At 44.0% G+C, this 17030-nt stretch overlaps 1 protein-coding gene across 3 annotated transcripts in view; it reads left to right on the top strand.

Moving 5' to 3' along the window:
- AAK1 (AP2 associated kinase 1) overlaps positions 1 to 17030 on the top strand; it is a 147546-nt gene that overhangs the window by 87860 nt on the left and 42656 nt on the right. For all 3 annotated transcript variants that reach the window (XM_074341269.1, XM_074341268.1, XM_074341270.1), the window contains exons 7-13: positions 402 to 483; positions 987 to 1119; positions 3769 to 3872; positions 6147 to 6226; positions 10369 to 10523; positions 11645 to 11940; positions 14604 to 14828. In XM_074341269.1, the coding sequence (XP_074197370.1) occupies positions 402 to 483; positions 987 to 1119; positions 3769 to 3872; positions 6147 to 6226; positions 10369 to 10523; positions 11645 to 11940; positions 14604 to 14828 (1075 nt within the window). The remainder of the gene's footprint in view (positions 1 to 401; positions 484 to 986; positions 1120 to 3768; positions 3873 to 6146; positions 6227 to 10368; positions 10524 to 11644; positions 11941 to 14603; positions 14829 to 17030) is intronic.

Genomic DNA, 17030 nt, shown 5'->3' with positions numbered 1-17030 from the left:
CCAGCCAGTATTACATTTGTGTGTCGAGCCACATCTAAGGGGATTACTGCATTTCAAAGCAAATCCACCAAATACAGTATCAGACAGCAAGAATTTACAGGAGAAGATTTTGTTGTTTGAGGACCCAAGAAAAATTGCTTTCAGAGTTTATTTAATGCCTTAGTGGCTGCATTCCCACCTGCTCTTAGATTGGAAGGACTGTAGCTAGAGCGCGTCGGGTGTGTGCGAAGGACAGCTCTTCATTTCACCTGCGCTAATGTCCCATACTCTTCTCCAGAGTGCTCCCAGGGAACTAGACTCTGCTAATAGATATATTTTATATTTTTTAAGTACTTCTGCTACCCCTGGTGTTTAATGATAGCATTGACATATTTAACAAAAAGTGAATCTCTTGATTGTAGATACACAACGCTGTCCTATCGAGCGCCAGAAATGGTCAACCTGTACAGTGGCAAAATCATCACTACGAAGGCAGACATTTGGGTAGGTGTCACCTAACCTGTCCGCATCTCAGATGTCAGCAGTCTTGGCTGCAAACTCCCAAGTCTAATCTAGACAGTGCCAGAGCCAGAGTGGCCACTGTACCGTATCATTGTCTACTTATTCCTCGGGGTTATCCTTGACTCAAGGCGCTCAGACAATGCTTCTTGAAGCAGGTCCAAGAGGATTCCTTGAGAGCTCTGTGAAAATTTTTCAGGGGACCTGCCCACTATTTAGGTGGTTTTCATATATGTGTTACTGGTTCTTAAGAGCAAAACCAGCTGGAATACTTGTTCATTGGAGCACAATTTGGTAATGATGGTAGAAATAACATAACTTAGGGGGTAAGTAGTGGTGTTGGGTTCTAAATTCAGGGTTCTAACAGGTAAATAGTGTTTAGATCTAGCAAATGTGGATGGTGCCAGTATCTCTCAGTAGACCCGTTTGCAGTTGCGGTAAATAAACAGCTAGGAGCAATCTGCTTTTTTTTTTTTTAATTTTTTCAGGCTCTTGGATGTTTGTTATATAAGTTATGCTACTTCACGTTGCCATTTGGAGAGAGTCAAGTGGCAATTTGTGATGGAAACTTCACAATTCCTGATAATTCCCGATATTCCCAAGATATGCACTGCCTAATTCGTAAGTATTTCAAGTTTCTCGTTTCATATTTTTATTTCTGATCTTTAGGAATGAATTGGAGATAAAGGGACTAGATCCCAGGAGTGATGGGTTGAATGCCAAAACAGAAGTCAGTTGATAATGGTTAGTCACTCCAAGTTCGTATAACAATGTCTAGTTAGAATGGTGAGTCTTTTTGCTAGAAATCGGAACTTGGTTTCACACCTGGGCCAGCCTTCTGAGCAGAAACCCTGACTGTGCTTTGAGGATTACAGTGCTGTTCTGCTCTCCTGAAGTCTGTGTGAAAGCTCTCTGGTATCAGGGGAGCCTAGCTGAGTCATATCAAGCGATACGAGAGTCTTCTTTGCAAAACTGGAAGCAACTCCAATTAAAATGATTGCAGTGCGTTGGCTGAAGTGAATACATAATTAAGACTGTGTAGCTCTATGGAACTAGGTTTTTCCTCCCATTTAGGTCAATCACTGGATTTTGATAAGAAGCATTTAAACTCAGTGCCTTGTTTGAAATTTTTTTTGTGATTCCCCACTCTTTCAAGTTGTCTTAGTAAGTGTAAGTCCTAGTGATCATTAACCAGATGGTAGAATAAGTAATCTTTGCTCAAACCCCTGTACTAGAATGCTGAAGAAATGAGATTTTTGTTATTTTTTTACATTGGTCAAAACGTTTAGTATCTACATTTTAACCATTATGGATTATAAATCCTGTGCAACACAGTTTGGGTCCTAGATGGGGATACACTGAAGGAAATAGAAGAAACAAATGTGATGCCGAACATCTGACATCTGTTGAAGGTCTACCTGTACTTCATTTAATTTTTAAAACCCTGTGTAGTAAATATAATTATCCCCATTATACAGATGAGGAAATGGAGGCTGAGAAAGTATAGGTAACTCATCCAAGTTAACGTAGTTGGAGCTTTTAAGTGACTACCCATCCCACTGTACCAGGTTTATCAATCTGTTTATTAACACAAAAGCTTGGGGCAATATTTATAGGCATGGAGTATGGCATTTAATGGTCATTGGATTGTTTTCAGAGGTGAAGCACTCTATCTGTGCTAGAAATGCAACTATGTAAGTGAGATTTGAAGGAAATATGGGGGAAATGGCCAAAATTGATGCTAGCATGGTAGGATTTTTTGGTTAAATTTTTTTTGTTTGTTTTACCTTTGTGCAGCAAATTCATATGAGGAAAAGCGGCTCTTTAGGAATGTCTGTAGCATGAGATCTTTCCTAGCTCTGACCTATTTCATTTTACAAACTATTTCACGGATCTGCTGTCACCCTTACCCACGGGTGTAAAAATAAATTTCTTGTCATTACACCTCCCACCCCCCTTTCACTCCCAGTACAAGGTTCCCCTCTCCTCTTTTCAGTTTCTGTCAGTGGTGTCACCATTCAAGTCTGGAAGACTGAACTGGAAGATATTCTTTGGGTCTGGCTCTGAAGACAGAGCAGAGTCCGTTGTTTCCTAAGCGGCATTAATGCTTTCTTTGAAGTTTCTCCTGTTTTTCTTACTTTCTCTCTGTTCTCATCACTGTCACCATAGGGTAGACCCACTCTGTCAGCTCATGCCTGCCCTGGTGGATTGGCCACCAGCCCCTCCTCTCCCTCAATCTGCCCTACCCACCCTCACCATGAGATTAGCTTATAAAATGCCACCCTATCATGTCCCTGTTCGGTAACCTTCATGGCTTGCCAGTGGTCCCCTGTATTCTGATTCTGTCCCCCGACTCAACCTTACTTCCCTTTATTCTCTGACAAGGAAACCTCTGCCCTGTCCTCTTGGATCTGTTTCCTTGCAGCAAAGCATTTTCTTCCCTTGCTCAAGTCCCTCTTTGCGCAGACCGTTTACTTACCTGGAATTTTTTTTTCTCTGCTTTTCCCTGCCTGACTAGATTCTTTCCTGCCTTCAAGGACCAGCTCAGCTCCTGCCTCTTCTGCAGAGGCCTTCACAAGACTGTGGCCTCCTCCAGCTTTTCTCAACTTAGTGTCCGAACCGTTCATTTGATTACTTAAGCAATAAACTGCCTTACATTGATGTTTGCATGGAGATGTATATGTGTGTTTGTCTTCTGCAAGATTTCTTTTCCTGAGGATTTTTTCCAACTTCAGAAGGGGCAGAAGCTTGAAGGATCATGAAACAGACACGTGATCTGTAGATCACGGTAAAAGTAGAAATGTATTTGTTACCATGTAATTTCTTTTAGATTGGAAATCAGCTAATATCTTCAACAACAACAGGATAAGACGTAAATTCATGAAATTTGGGTTTAATTTATAATTATCAAGAATAATTATTTGTCTAGCAGATAGTATGAAAGAAATAGGCCAGAACTTGCTAGGTACCAGAGTATGAATGTGGTAACTTTCACCCTGAGAGCTTGAGTCCGTGGTGTGTGGACACAGAAAATGAACATAAGTATTTTTGTTACAATTCAAAAACCTTGTTATTTTCTTGTGGGTGTTTAAAATATTAGGAAAGTCAGAGCTTCCTTTTCTGAGGGAGGAAAAGGGCTAATTGCACAGTCTGACTTTTATGAGAAATACAAATTAAAAAACAACAGTATTTTTGTAATAGAGAAATTATGCTCCTTAGCTGTTGTGCTAACTTTCAGATATTAAATAAGTTGACGTGTGTTTGTCTTAGGGTATATGTTGGAACCGGACCCCGACAAGAGGCCAGATATTTACCAAGTCTCCTACTTCTCGTTTAAACTACTCAAGAAAGAATGCCCAATTCCAAATGTACAGGTATGTGAAAGGTGCTTGTTCGGGGAAGTAAATATGACTGTATTGTCTTTACCATTCCTGGGGCATCATCCAGCTGTTTAAATAAATATAGAAATCCCTTGCGTGAGGTCGTGGTTTCAATCCCCAGTACCTCCTCTAAAAATTAAATAAATAAACCTAATTACCGCCCCCCACCAAATGATAAAACAGAGGCAATTACACTGAAAAAAATAAAACAACACCCAAGGGATTGAGTTGAACATTTTGGGTAAAGATTGACCAACCCGTTATCACGTGCCTGGCTCCCTGAGAGCCACGTGCCTGTTGTGTGGACCGGAAGGAGCTGGGCAGGCTGCTTTCCAGAGCCAGGGCCCTGGACCTGCCCCGTGCCTGTTGGAACATAAGCCCCTTGTCTCTCTTCTCCTTCGTTGCAGCAGAGCTTTCCTGATTTTGCTTCTGTTGGCCAGTCTCTAACTCACGCTCCTTTTCTTCTCTCCTCCCGGCTCACATCAGGCTGCAGGAATGTTTCCTCCGTGAAGTAATCCTAAACTCTACACTCAGTTTCCAGGGTACAGTGCTGGAACACCCCGTTTACAGTGTTGGCATATTTTCCATGTCATAGTATGATTCAGCTTTCTTGACTATTTTACTAATGGGTGCTCTAGTAAATCATTTCTAATCTGAAGTTGTCTTGCTAGTTTTCCCAGTAGTGAACGTCTGATTTCACTACGGGGGCTTGAGGATGCTAGTAAATAGCACTTCTCTTCCCCGCCCACATTCGGAATCAGGTGTGGGAACCATTCAGGTGGAGCTCAGCATACGGGCTTTATTGTGAGTAAGCTTGAGTCAGAGAACGCAGCTTGACTCCCTGACATTAGAGCCCCATGACTGAGCAGGAACGCTGGTTCCCCAGGGACAGGCACTTCCACAGAGGAGGGAGGGCGAGGGCGAGCCGGGCGGGCTCTCTTTTCTCTCCCAGTCTTAACAGTCAAATGAGTTACCCCTTCCCCAGGGAAGCGGAATGCTTGGAGGGTGGAGAAGCTAGGAGAAATCTTCTAGCAGAAAAAATCCCCCTACCTGAAAACATGCAGGAAATGGAGCTACCTCCTAAAAGCCACTTTCATTACTCATATTCCACATTTCAGGTTTCCCAGATTAAAACAAGGGATACCGTACGGTAACCTGACATGACGTGATTTCTTTTGCCGTCCCACTTTCCCGCTCATAAAGTTAAATAACGCAAAATGTAATTGAAAGCATCCAGATTTGATAATTCCTTTTCAAAAAGTAAGCTTCACAAGTCTCAAGCCATTTGGCCCTTGCTCGTTAGCAGTAAGCCGTGGTCTTGGGGTGAGGGGCAGCTAGTGCTCCCCCAGAGGCACCGTTAGATGGACGGTGCAGAGTCCAGGCCAGAGCTCTGCCTGCCTGGTGGATGGAGGGGGGGCCTCACGTGCTGGGGAGAGGTGCTGACTCAGAAACCAGCCCCACGGCGGCTGCGGTGTTCTCCCAGCCTCCTCACTGGACGACCAGATGCATCCTGGCTGGGCGCACTAGTCAGCTCCAACTTCTCTAAGATCTGGAAGAGAGCTTAAATAGTCTTAGTCCGTTTGCCGACATCTCTTTCCATGCCTTTCATAACATCACTTCTCAGCTGTGCTGTAGGAAGAGGAAGATACTGAGACCAAGCCCCAGTGCCTTTGCCTGGCGCAGAAGGTTGAGAATGACAGGGTGGAGTGTGCTGTACTCAGGCTGCTCTGTCCGCTTCTCGGGTGCTTTGCTTCCCCAATGAGGGCTGAGTCCAGTGAGATATAATTTGGTTAATTTCCTTCCCTTCCCAGACCAGAGATTGGGGTCTGGAAGACACCAATGTGTATTTCCTTTGGCCCAATCATGCCTGTTATTCTTTTACAAAGAAATCTGTGGGGTGAGGTTTGAGAAGTGGGTGAGATGGGTGGAGGGAGTCAAAAAGTATAAACTTTCCAGGTATAAAATGATTAAGTCACGGGGATATCATATACAGCATGGTGACTCTACTGAATAATGCTGTATTGGAGATTTGAAGGTTGCTGAGAGAGTAGATCTTAAAAGTTCTCATCACAAGGAAAAGAAATCTGTAACTGCGTGTGGTGATAGATGTGAACTAGACTGATTGTGGTGATGGTTTTGCAGTCCACCCAAATACTGAATCAGTTGTATTATACACCTGAAACTAACGTGATGTATGTCAGTTACATCTCAATTTAAAAAAAAAAGAAATCTGTGAGGTCCTTTTAAATTTTTCTTTCAATTCTCTAGAACTCTCCCATTCCTACAAAGCTTCCTGAACCAGTGAAAGCCAGTGAGGCAGCTGCAAAAAAGACCCAGCCGAAGGCCAGGTAAGAAATGCCTTAGTGAGCACACGTCCTCCTCCAGGTGCTGGAGGAGCAGGGAGAGGCGTCTTGTGTTTCTTGATTCTTACACTGCCAGGGCCAGAGGCTGCACAGAACAGGAAAGGAAGCTGTGTCTCCCTCAGGGAGAAAGTGTTCTTTGGGAGTGCTAGTTGGAATTTAGTGCAATACAGTGATCTACATCTGAAAGAGACTGGAGAATGCCGCAGCTGTTTCCTGTGCTTGGAAACGGGCGACAGCAGACCTTAAATACCGCTGACACCAGACTGTCCTAAACCTGTGTCCTAGTTCACCACCCTTGTCTCCACCTGCCTTTCCTTCTGACTTTCTGTGGCTGCAGCCACATGAGGGAAATATAGGTCAAAGCACTGAGTCCACAAAGCACTGAGTCCACAAACAGCAAAAAAGCCTGTGGATCTTAGCTTATCGCATTCTATGTAACCTAGGTTCTTCCAAGAAAGAAGACCAAGAGAGGAGTCAGGAAGCTGGGTTTTATTTGGGAAAATGCCCCTGTAAGAGAAAACAGGGAGGGTGTCAAGAAAGCTGGGAGAGCCGTCAGAAAGCGAGTAAGTCTGACCCAGAGACAGGGAGGAGAAGGTTGGCTCGAAGGGACCTGGAATGCCACACGCTGTAAAGAAGGTGCATCAAAAGTGATGGGATGTTCTTTTCTTTAGGAACGGGTCTGCCTGGTTGTCCCTGTGGCTGGGACATTAAGGCTGAGAGTAGCCTATGGGAAGCATGGCCTCAGGACCAACAGGGCAGTGGATTTCAGGAGCGCAAGAGCTGGGGCACTGGTGTTTTACACTTGTCCTTGAAGGTCTGCAAGGCACGTCCTCGTGGCTGCCACGCCTTCCAAATTGTAGATCCTAAGGGTAGTCCGGGAAATGTCTCTACCCTACTCTTCCACCACACTCTCACGGCAAGGAAACCTTAGCACAAACGGTATCAACAAAGCACCCTGATGGAAATATGTGAATTTTAATAGAGCAGTAAAATAACTTCTGTGTTTTAAAAAGTTCTCCAATATTTGTAGAATGCCCGTTACGTGCATTGGACTATTGCAGACATGGCCCTAAACTAATAGACTTTGTTTTTTAACAAACCTAGCCAACTGTATCCATGCTGTTACTTTATAGTCTGTTTATTTCTTAGTAAGCCTGCCATCCTTACTCCTGGGAATTGCTTTGGGGGCTGATTTAATTAGCTTAGTCTTTGAGGCTTATGGCCGTCTTGTACTAGGCCCAGACATGGTACGTAAGGAGGCTACACAAAGATTCATTCCCACAAAGCACATGCATTTATAAAAATTGTAATATGCATTGACACTTGAGTGGTACTTTGTTGTATAAAATGGAAAAAATAATACGTACATCAAAAAAAAAAACTATTGGCCTGTAGTTTTCTTTTTTGGTTAGTGTGTTTGTCTGGCTTTGGCATCAGGGTGATGGTGGCTTCATTGGATGAGTTTGAGAGTATTCCCTTCTCTTCAATCTTTTGGAAGAGTTTGAGAAGGATCGGTAAGAGCTCTTCTTTGTATGTTTGATAGAATTTCCCAGTGAAGCCATCTGGTCCTAGACTTTTGTTTGCAGGGAGGTTTTGCTGTACACCAGAAATTGACACAATATTGTAAACTGGCTATTCTTCAATAATCTTATATATATTTATACACACACACACACACACACACACAATACCTACATCATGAGGCAGGTATGAGCATCGAACGTGTTTGTGACTATGAAACTTTTATAAACTCTAAGGTGCCCAAACAAGTAGTTTGTATGGACCTCAGTAATACCACAAGAATATACACACCTTACAGCCAAGAGATTTGGGTCTGAGTTGTCCTATGTATTATTTGCAGTGATTTCGTTTACATTGTCATTATTTGCCCCTCCGCCCTGAGAGGTGGGTTTTTCTTTCTCTGTTTTTAAAGTAGCCACTATTCATTGAGACATCACATATACCAGATACCATACTAGGTACTTCACATAAGTAAGATGACATTTTCCCCCCTTAAAACAAACCTATGGGGCTCTTGCTGTTCTCGCTTTAGAGAATAGGAAACAGAGACAGAATTCTTAAGGTTTTTTTTGTTTTTTGGGTTTTTTTCCCAGAATTGTGAAGTTTAGAGATGAGGAAACAGAGACAGAATTGTTAAGTCAGTTGCCCAAGGCAGTCAGTCATTCCGTGGTTAGTAAAAAGACCCAGGACCCCAGCATCCACATTCTTCCTACCCTGCATGTGAAGAGGTTTGCCCAAGATCACACGGATAGGACCACTCAGAGCCAGATCTCCTGGCTTCGGGGTCTGTGTTTTCTTGCAACATTCGAGGTCCCTACGAAGTAACATCTTGTGCAGTCTTCAGTTTATAAAATGGTTTCACAGCCATCGATACATTGGATGTTCTCACCCACCTCATAGTGTGGCCATTATTGTCTCCCTTTTACACGTAGGGGAGCCAAGGCTCAAGAGGTTCAGTGTGCCTGTTGCCACAGTCAGTGGGGATTTTCTTTGGCTCCAAATCCCGTCGTTTCTATAAATGTTGCCCTTAGGAGACCAACGTGGAAGTTCTTGGCATTTGGCTTTCTGCAGAAGTCTGTTTACCTCCCCAACTCTTAGCTTGATCCTTCTTACCCCTTTCTCCTCCTTCTCAACATCCATCCTGTTTCCCTTCCCGCCTCCCTTGCCCAGGTCACAGGCTCCCCGGATGTGACAGCTTTTATATTACCGGCTCTCTACCCAGCGCAAGAGCAGGATGCCGTGAAGTGCCTCAGGGTCCAGGACAGACACGCCTTGGAGGCACGTCGTGCGGAGGGATGTGGGGCTGGCTGCTTTGCTCCCCAAGTGGTCTCTTACAGAGGCTGTGCCAGGCATATTCTGAAAATACTCATTAAGCTTGTTTATTTGGGGCTTCACCTTGCCTATTACTCCCTAACGTGTATGTTCAAAGGACAACCACTCTGCTCTGAGTGAGGGCGTGGCCAGCTGCCTGCACGGCTCTGAATCAAGGGAACCTACCACCTGGGCTTTGGCCCCATCACAGGGAGCAAGTGAGCTACCCCCTGTTTGATTTGGGTTAGCTTTGGCCATGAGTACCAGAAAGTGCAAATACAGTGGCTTGTATAAGATAGATTTTTTTTTTTTTTTTGCCCTCTCAAGTAAATGACATCTCGAGGCAAGCAGTCCAGGGCTGGTATGGCACTTCTGTTCCACAAAGCCCTCAGGTACCCAGGCTTCTTTAAGCTCATCACTCTACCATCCCTATGGTTGTGGCCACGTCCTCGTGGACCAGGATGGCAACATCCCTCTTAAGGAACAGCCAAAGAAGAAGAGAGACAAAGAGCTTGCACAGAGTTTCCTAAGATTTCTAGGAACTGCCACACAGCAATCTGTTTATACACCACGTGAGGTCAGAACTCACACGCGTGGCCACACCTAATTACAAGTGAGACTGGGCAATGTGATTTTTATTCTGAGTGACCCTGTGCCCGGCTGAAAATTATATATGAGTACCATGGAAAAAAGTGAATGTGTGTATTGGAGGAAATGAGGAAATGGAGTTCCTGTCACACTTCCCAAATCTCTTATCTTGAATTATTTATTTATTCCTGCTAGTTGCCTTATTGGATTAACTCATTTGTGTGCTTTTTATTAGAGAGAGAACATTTTGACAGCTAGTTCTAATCAAGTTTGAGTCCCTCTGCATCTGAAAACCACCTGCTTCAAACCCCTCTTTGCATCATCACCCAAAGTATATTCTAGGAAATCCTATGAAGTTTTAGGCAAAAGAGTCCCAAGATCAAAAAAAGTCTGACAAACATCGCATTCTGTATAATGTTCTCCTGCGGTTTGCCATGCACAGTCACGCGTGAAGTTTCACTAGAAAGAAATCTGCTCAATGTGTTTTGATCAGTATGTTAAAACTTATTTGCCCGCCTTTTAAAATAACATCTAGTAACATATAATATCCTGTGGAATACGCTTTGGGAAATGTTGATGAAGTGGACCTGGAAGGTTTGAATGAACGTGAACGTGAAAGTTTATCCATCACGTACTCTTGTCTTCCCTTCTCCATTTTCCCACACTTGAACAGGAATCTATTTTTCTTTTCCTCTTCTGTTTTCTAGGCTGACAGATCCCATTCCCACAACAGAGACTTCAATTGCACCCCGCCAGAGGCCGAAAGCTGGGCAGACTCAGCCCAACCCAGGAATCCTCCCCATCCAGCCAGCCCTGACACCTCGAAAGAGGGCCACGGTTCAGCCCCCACCGCAGGCTGCAGGTCAGTAATGAGTTTGGTGTGAAACTTGGTACACTTCCTGGGTGATAGAGAAGTCCTGGATGATAGGAAAGCTGGTTTGCCTTGGAATGGAATCTAGAGCACATAAGCAATAATGGTTTTCCTTGAGGAACAAGAGGTGAGCTGCCAGGGAAATTGTACAGGAAGTGACTGGCAGAAGGGAGGGCCTCCCACTGGGCTCTGCGGTGGAGCTCAGAGGCCACTGAAGCCTGACGTCTCTATTCTTTCTAGTCTTGGCCCTGATTTTATGACTTAGTCTATTCATTCCATACCTATACCTTTATTTCATTTGCCTTTAAAAAAAAGACATTTTTTGATACAGAGGAATTTTTTTTTTCAGTTTTCTTTTGTGGGGAAGGTAATTAGGTTTATTTTTATTTAATTATTATTATTAATATTTTTAAATGGAGGTGCTGGGGATTGAACCCAGGACCTCATGCACGCTAAGCATGCACTCTACCACTTGAGATAAACCCTCCCCACCAAGAGGAATTATTTCTTTTATGCTCTGTCCCTTGAAGTATCTGTCATCTCTCCGTGTTTTGACATTCTGTTTCTAATGAGTTGACTGTGTTTACTTTCATAAAGAGGGTTGATCGAAATTATCAAGTAACTGAATACAGCCATCGGTCCTCTTACCAAGAAGCTGCTGTTGGTGAATTTGGTGGCTGTTTACTTACAGTCAGGCATCCAGACCAGGGTTGTGTACCATGCCGGTAAAACATCAGAGTGCTTTTGTCTGCAGCATGCCAACAGTGCAGAGCCTGTGTTTATGTACAGCAGCATCAAAGGCCAGTTGAGTATGTCGATTCTCGGGCTGCGGACTAAAAGAATAATGGACTAAATGGGATGGTGAATAAGGGAAGACTTCCTGCGGGAAACAAGTACTGAGCCCTGTTACTGAACTGTGTTTTGAAAAATATGAAGCACGTAGTTTGGCAAGAAGAAGGAAGGACCTTCCAGGTGCAAGGACAGCGAGGAGCACGTGGATCCTGGGATTATCTGGGCCCTTATCACCTCCTCTTTCTTGCTCTGGCAAGAAGGAAGGCCAGTTTTGTTTGGAAGAGTTCTGAGCCCTCATATGGAATTTATTCTGTTTGCAGGATCCAGCAACCAGCCGGGCCTTTTAGCCAGTGTTCCTCAACCCAAAGCCCAGCCCCCGCCCAGCCAACCCCTCCCGCCGTCCCAGCCCAAGCAGCCCCAGGCGCAGGCCGCCCCGCAGCAGACGCCTTCCGCTCCGGCCCAGGGTCTGCCCGCGCAGGCCCAGGCCACACCCCAGCACCAGCAGCAGCTCTTCCTCAAGCAGCAGCAGCAGCCGCAGCCGCAGCCGCAGGCACCGCCACCTGCCCAGCAGCCGGCGGGTGCGTTTTACCAGCAGCAGCAGCCCCAGGCTCAGCAGGTAAGTCAGGTGGACAAGATCTGACATTGCTTCGCGTGTGCCCAGGCCCACCAGGTACAGGTGTCTTCCTTGGGAAGCCCTGGGAGGGCAGAGAGCCCTTACCCGTCACATCGCTGTTCCTCACAGATGTAGCCACTGACACGGTTGGGCCATCCCTGCATCACTCACACCCCTCCCACCCTCCTCCCAGGCCCCGGGGAGTTCACCCAACTGAGGAGCCTCGGCAAGGGAGCTGTTTTCCAAGGACTCTTTATTGGTTCTTTTTTTCCCTAACATAACACCATTATCAAACTGAAACAAAATAAGTATTTCTTATCACCAAATATCCACTAGTGCTTAACTCTTTGTGATATGTCATAATTTAAATTGATTTATGTATCTTTTCACATTATTTACTATGAATATATTCATTTTATAATGATTGATGTATCTTTTAAGTCCCCCTTTTATCCATAATTGCCTTTCTCCTCTCCCCCCCCTACCTTTGCTACTCTTTTTTTTGAAACTGGGTCATTGGTCCTGTAGAATTTTCCACATTCTGGATTTGGTTGATTGCATTGCTGTGGTGGTGTTTAACGTATTCCACCATCCCCTGTGTAAACTGGTAATTTCTTGGGGCCTCTCAATATTCGATGCAGTTTGATAGTTCTTTGTCCTTCTGGTTGTATCATATCAGGAGACACAGACAGTGGTCTCTCCTTATCTGCGGGGGAGGTGTTCCAAGACCCCAGGTGGATGCCTGAAACCATAGCTAGTACGAGAATCTATATATACCATGCTCTTTCCTATATATACATGCTTGTGATAAAGTTAAATTTATAAATAAGGCATGGTAAGAGATTAACTACAATAACGAATAATAAAATATAACAATTATAGCAATGTGCTGAAATGAAAATTATGTGAATGTCGTCTCTCTGTCTCTCAAAATATTCTTGTGATGATGGGAGATGATAAAATGCCTACTTGATGGGATGAAGTGAGGTGAATTGTGACATAGCATGAGGCTACGGTTGACCCTCTAACCACATGTCAGAAGGAAGATCATCTGCTTTGGGTGATCCTTGATCATGGAGCCGTGACAGTGTCGATGGTTGCATGTCAGGAGCAGACGACGTCAACGGTTAAGGATCCCAGGCAACTCTAGAGAGCTGTTTCCCTTGAAGGGAAAAGGTGTTTAGAGACCACAGTCTCAGTGCTAGGAATACTCATTTAGTAGTGAGTTGGTTATTGTTTTTAGACCTTTTCAGTGAACAGTTAGGACATATGTTTTGTTTTGCTAATAGAGTATACACAGTGAATTCAAATTTATTGTTCTAAAGCAGATTTGTAATTATGGGATTTTTTTGTTTAACTTCTTGGACTTTATATTCATATTTTTGTCATCTGGAAATCTTGATTCCTAACAACGTTAGCATAATTTCTTAATTGATTTATAGTTTCAAGATAACAATACTAATGTAATTACTGAAAATGGTGTAAGATTTCTTTGCCCTTTTTACACTTCGAATATTTAGTACATTTTTGGGGAGTTTGGCTCTCGATTTGATATAGAGGTTTTGCTTTTGCCTTTTAGTTACTGCTTTTTAAATTTTGGTTGAATTTTGTTCCGTGTGAATGTAAAACATTTACATAGTTTCAAAGTTAGATCTGCAAAATTCTATCCCCTCCATCCCATATATAGCAGAGGTAGCCCTCATTTCTAGTTACCACCTGAGAGTGTTCCCTTTTAAGGGTATATGGCATAGTTTATCCAATCAGTCCCCTGTTAATAGACACTTGGTTCTTTCTCTGTTATAAGTTAGCAACTATTTATTGACGTCTGATTTTTTGCTAACCCTTTAATTTTGCCTCAGTAGGCAAACTGTATCCTCTCAGTTAGCTTTATAACTGAGTAAAAATATTTGGAATGTTCAAAGACACGAACTTGACTTTTGATCATCAGTAGGCCCTTTTTTGAGCTCTGCTTGTGTGCCTGACACATTATCCTTAGAGTAGGAGGGAGAAGCGCAGAATTCCTGCCCTTAGGAAGTTTACAAAAGGATATAAGTTGAAACAATGTTACCAATATAAGATAAAATATCATTAAGTGGTAGAGTATACTGAATATTTTGAATGTGTAAAGATGGGAGTTTAATAAAGAGAGCTACTGGGAAATAATTTTCAGAAAGGCTTGAGATGACTTAATAGCTGGGTTAACATTTAGGTTATTTTTTTCAATGTCATCATTGCTTCATCCTGTTCATGTAGGGAAGAATTTTAATCCTGGCTGTTTCCAAATCCCTTTATAAGAGGGATAACTTCTGCGATTGGGAGATCATTTATTAGCTTCTGTTACACTCCAGCTAGTGGAGTTGCCGGACTTACAGTCGGGTGGATGCTCTCAGGCCCGGCGCAGAAACCGCTTGGAAGCCAGTCTGCAGTGCAGGGGGCGGGTAGCGCAGTGGATGGAGCCTGGCAGTGTGAGGTGCTGCGGTGTTTACCGTAATGCCCTGAGGTTCCCCTCCTGAGTTTTCAGGCCAAGCTCAAAGACTCCTCCCTGCCCTCGCCTTTGGCTTCAGCACTGGTCTTAGCTGTTACTGAGACATTCATCCTTTGTGGAATACGGTTCTGAGACAGGCTGCTATTCACGTCCTCATTTCTTGCCACTTTCTCCTGCTCAGTTTCAGGCAGTACACCCAGCTGCCCAACAACCAGCGATCACCCAGTTCCCTGTGGTGTCCCAGGGAAGCTCTCAGCAGCAGCTGATCCAGAACTTCTACCAGCAGCAGCAGCAGCTGCTGACTCAGCAGGCTGCCTTACAGCAGAAGACCGCGGTGGCAGCCGCACCGCAGCCCCAGGCACAGCCGGCCACAGCCTCCCAGCCACCCCCTGCCCAGGAGCCAGTGGTGAGAATCAGCCAGAGTGGGAGCATGCAGTGAGGGCTAGGGAGACGGTGGGAAAGGGGCAGCAGCAGCCGCTGTGGGGCCCTCTGGACAAAGGCGAGTCTGCTTCCCCACCCTTGTGGTTAAAAATAGTTGCTCGTTTCTCCATATAGCCAGGAAAAGGATGAGCTATTCTTTGGAGGGTAAAGGTTTTAGAAAAATGATCCGAGGCTGCTGATGAAGATGAACTTTGTTATTTCTTACTTTACTATTAGACTGGCAGCAAGAGCTGTTTGTTGTCTTTGTCCGGGCCAGTGTTGGACAGTCAAGGACCTAGGCAGGATTAGAGCCAACCCCTTTCCCTTCTTCAGGGGGGCAGTTTAACCACCATGGCCTTTCCCATCTTGGGAGGTTCATGTAGGCCCCCACCTTCACCCTGAGTCCTGGCAGTGTTGTGTTTATTCTTTGTCGTGGATGACATTACTGGCTACTTCATTTGAATCTACTGTGCTGCACCCTTCAGGGGCCTACTTGCTGAGACCATTTGCGGGGGCCTAATTCCGCTCTGGGCACCAGAGCATCTGACTGTTGTTTGAGCCATCTTGTCAGTTTAGGAACTGGGCATGTTCACATCCAGATATTGGCTGAGTATAGAATCGTCCTCTTCTGATTGACCTCTGTGATTACATCCTCAGGCACGTGGTGCTTTGGCCTTTAATGACTGCCCTTAATTCTGTACTTACATTTTTCTGAGCAACAGTGATAGAAAATTTTAGAGTGATAGAAAAAGGCATTTTACATACCCAGCTGATGGAGTATCATAGCTAAGCTCTTATTCCCAGGGAAGTCCAACTGCTAGAGGAACGAAGGAAAATAAGAGACCTTCTTTCTGAAGATTGATTTCTGATAGAGTTTTGTTGCCCATCTAAAACCAGAAAACCTACATCCCTTCAGAAGGAAGCAGTGCTGTAAATAGATCGTCTTCTTTAAGTCTCAACTAAGTGTGTGTTCAGCATCTTTGCACCTTCATTTCTGAAACAGCTCAGTCTTCCTGCAGGTGTGTGGCAGACAGCTACTCTGTATTTTTAACAAGAGATGAAGTTCCTCTTGTTAATGGAAAATGAGTTTTTAAAAGATTATTGTGTCAAATAGCTAGTTGAGATCTTAACTATCTAATCCAGTCTTCATTTAATAGAATTGGAACCTGAGGCCTAGGCTAGAAAGAAATTACCCAAGACACACAGACTGGTGGCGGCAGAGCTGGGACAAGAACCAGAGAATCCTGATCTTTTTTCAAGGATAATAACAAGTGCTCATCCAGGGTGACAGCATGATCGACTCCACTGACTATATACTTTTTATGGGGTCCCCCTCTGGTATCCCTTACAAGAGTATCTGCTTTCTTGGGAATGAACTATGAACCTTCTCCTTCCTTGGATGAAAAAAATACTTTGAACACTTTGTTCAGGGGTAGTTGGTTGAGGGTATAAAGAAGGAACAAGAACAGAATGTGCTTCAGCAAGGAACCAGAGAGCTTTCCAGCTTTAACCCATCCCTTTCTCTGATGACCCTTTGTAGGACTTACCTACAGAAGCAATATATCAGTAAGTATATATATAAGTAAATATAAAGTATACCCTGCAGCCATCTCTCAGCAAGAATCTGCAAGGGAATGGTGGCCACAGCCCACAGATGTTTATTGCAGTCTTAATAATAGCCAAAAGCATGGAAGCCACCTAACTTGTTCCAACAACCAACTGTGCAGCCATTAAAAATCATGGTTATGAAGTCTGTATAACTGTTTGGAAATGCTCATGAGGTAATGCGAAAGGAAATATGAAATTATGGGAAAGGTATGTACTTGAAATAGACTTACATATAAGATACCAAAAGATAAGAACATATTAGAGTAGTGGAATGGAAGTCTGGGTGGTTTTGCCCCCTTGTCTATATTTCTTGATGGGGTGGTACTCCTTTTATCGTTAAATATGTTATTTTTTTAAAAAAATCTTTAGCAAAACAGACATCAGAGTCTACCTTGCTTCTCCTTCCCCTGGTCTGTTTCTCCCTCCTCCCCCTTCCCAATCCCATTTTTGGATGAGGAAGCATCATGGTGCAGGAAGGAGAGTTCTGAGCAGTAGTCAAGAAACACAGATTCTGTCCTTAATTGATCCTGTGACCTTGGAGCAAGCAATTAGCCTCGGGAGGCCTTGGTCTGGTCTCCAC

The sequence above is a fragment of the Camelus bactrianus genome, chromosome 15, assembly GCF_048773025.1.
Source record: "Camelus bactrianus isolate YW-2024 breed Bactrian camel chromosome 15, ASM4877302v1, whole genome shotgun sequence".
Taxonomy (NCBI): Eukaryota; Metazoa; Chordata; class Mammalia; order Artiodactyla; family Camelidae; genus Camelus; species Camelus bactrianus.
Note: the sequence above shows the minus strand (reverse complement) of the source record. Positions and strands in the feature narration are given on the sequence as shown.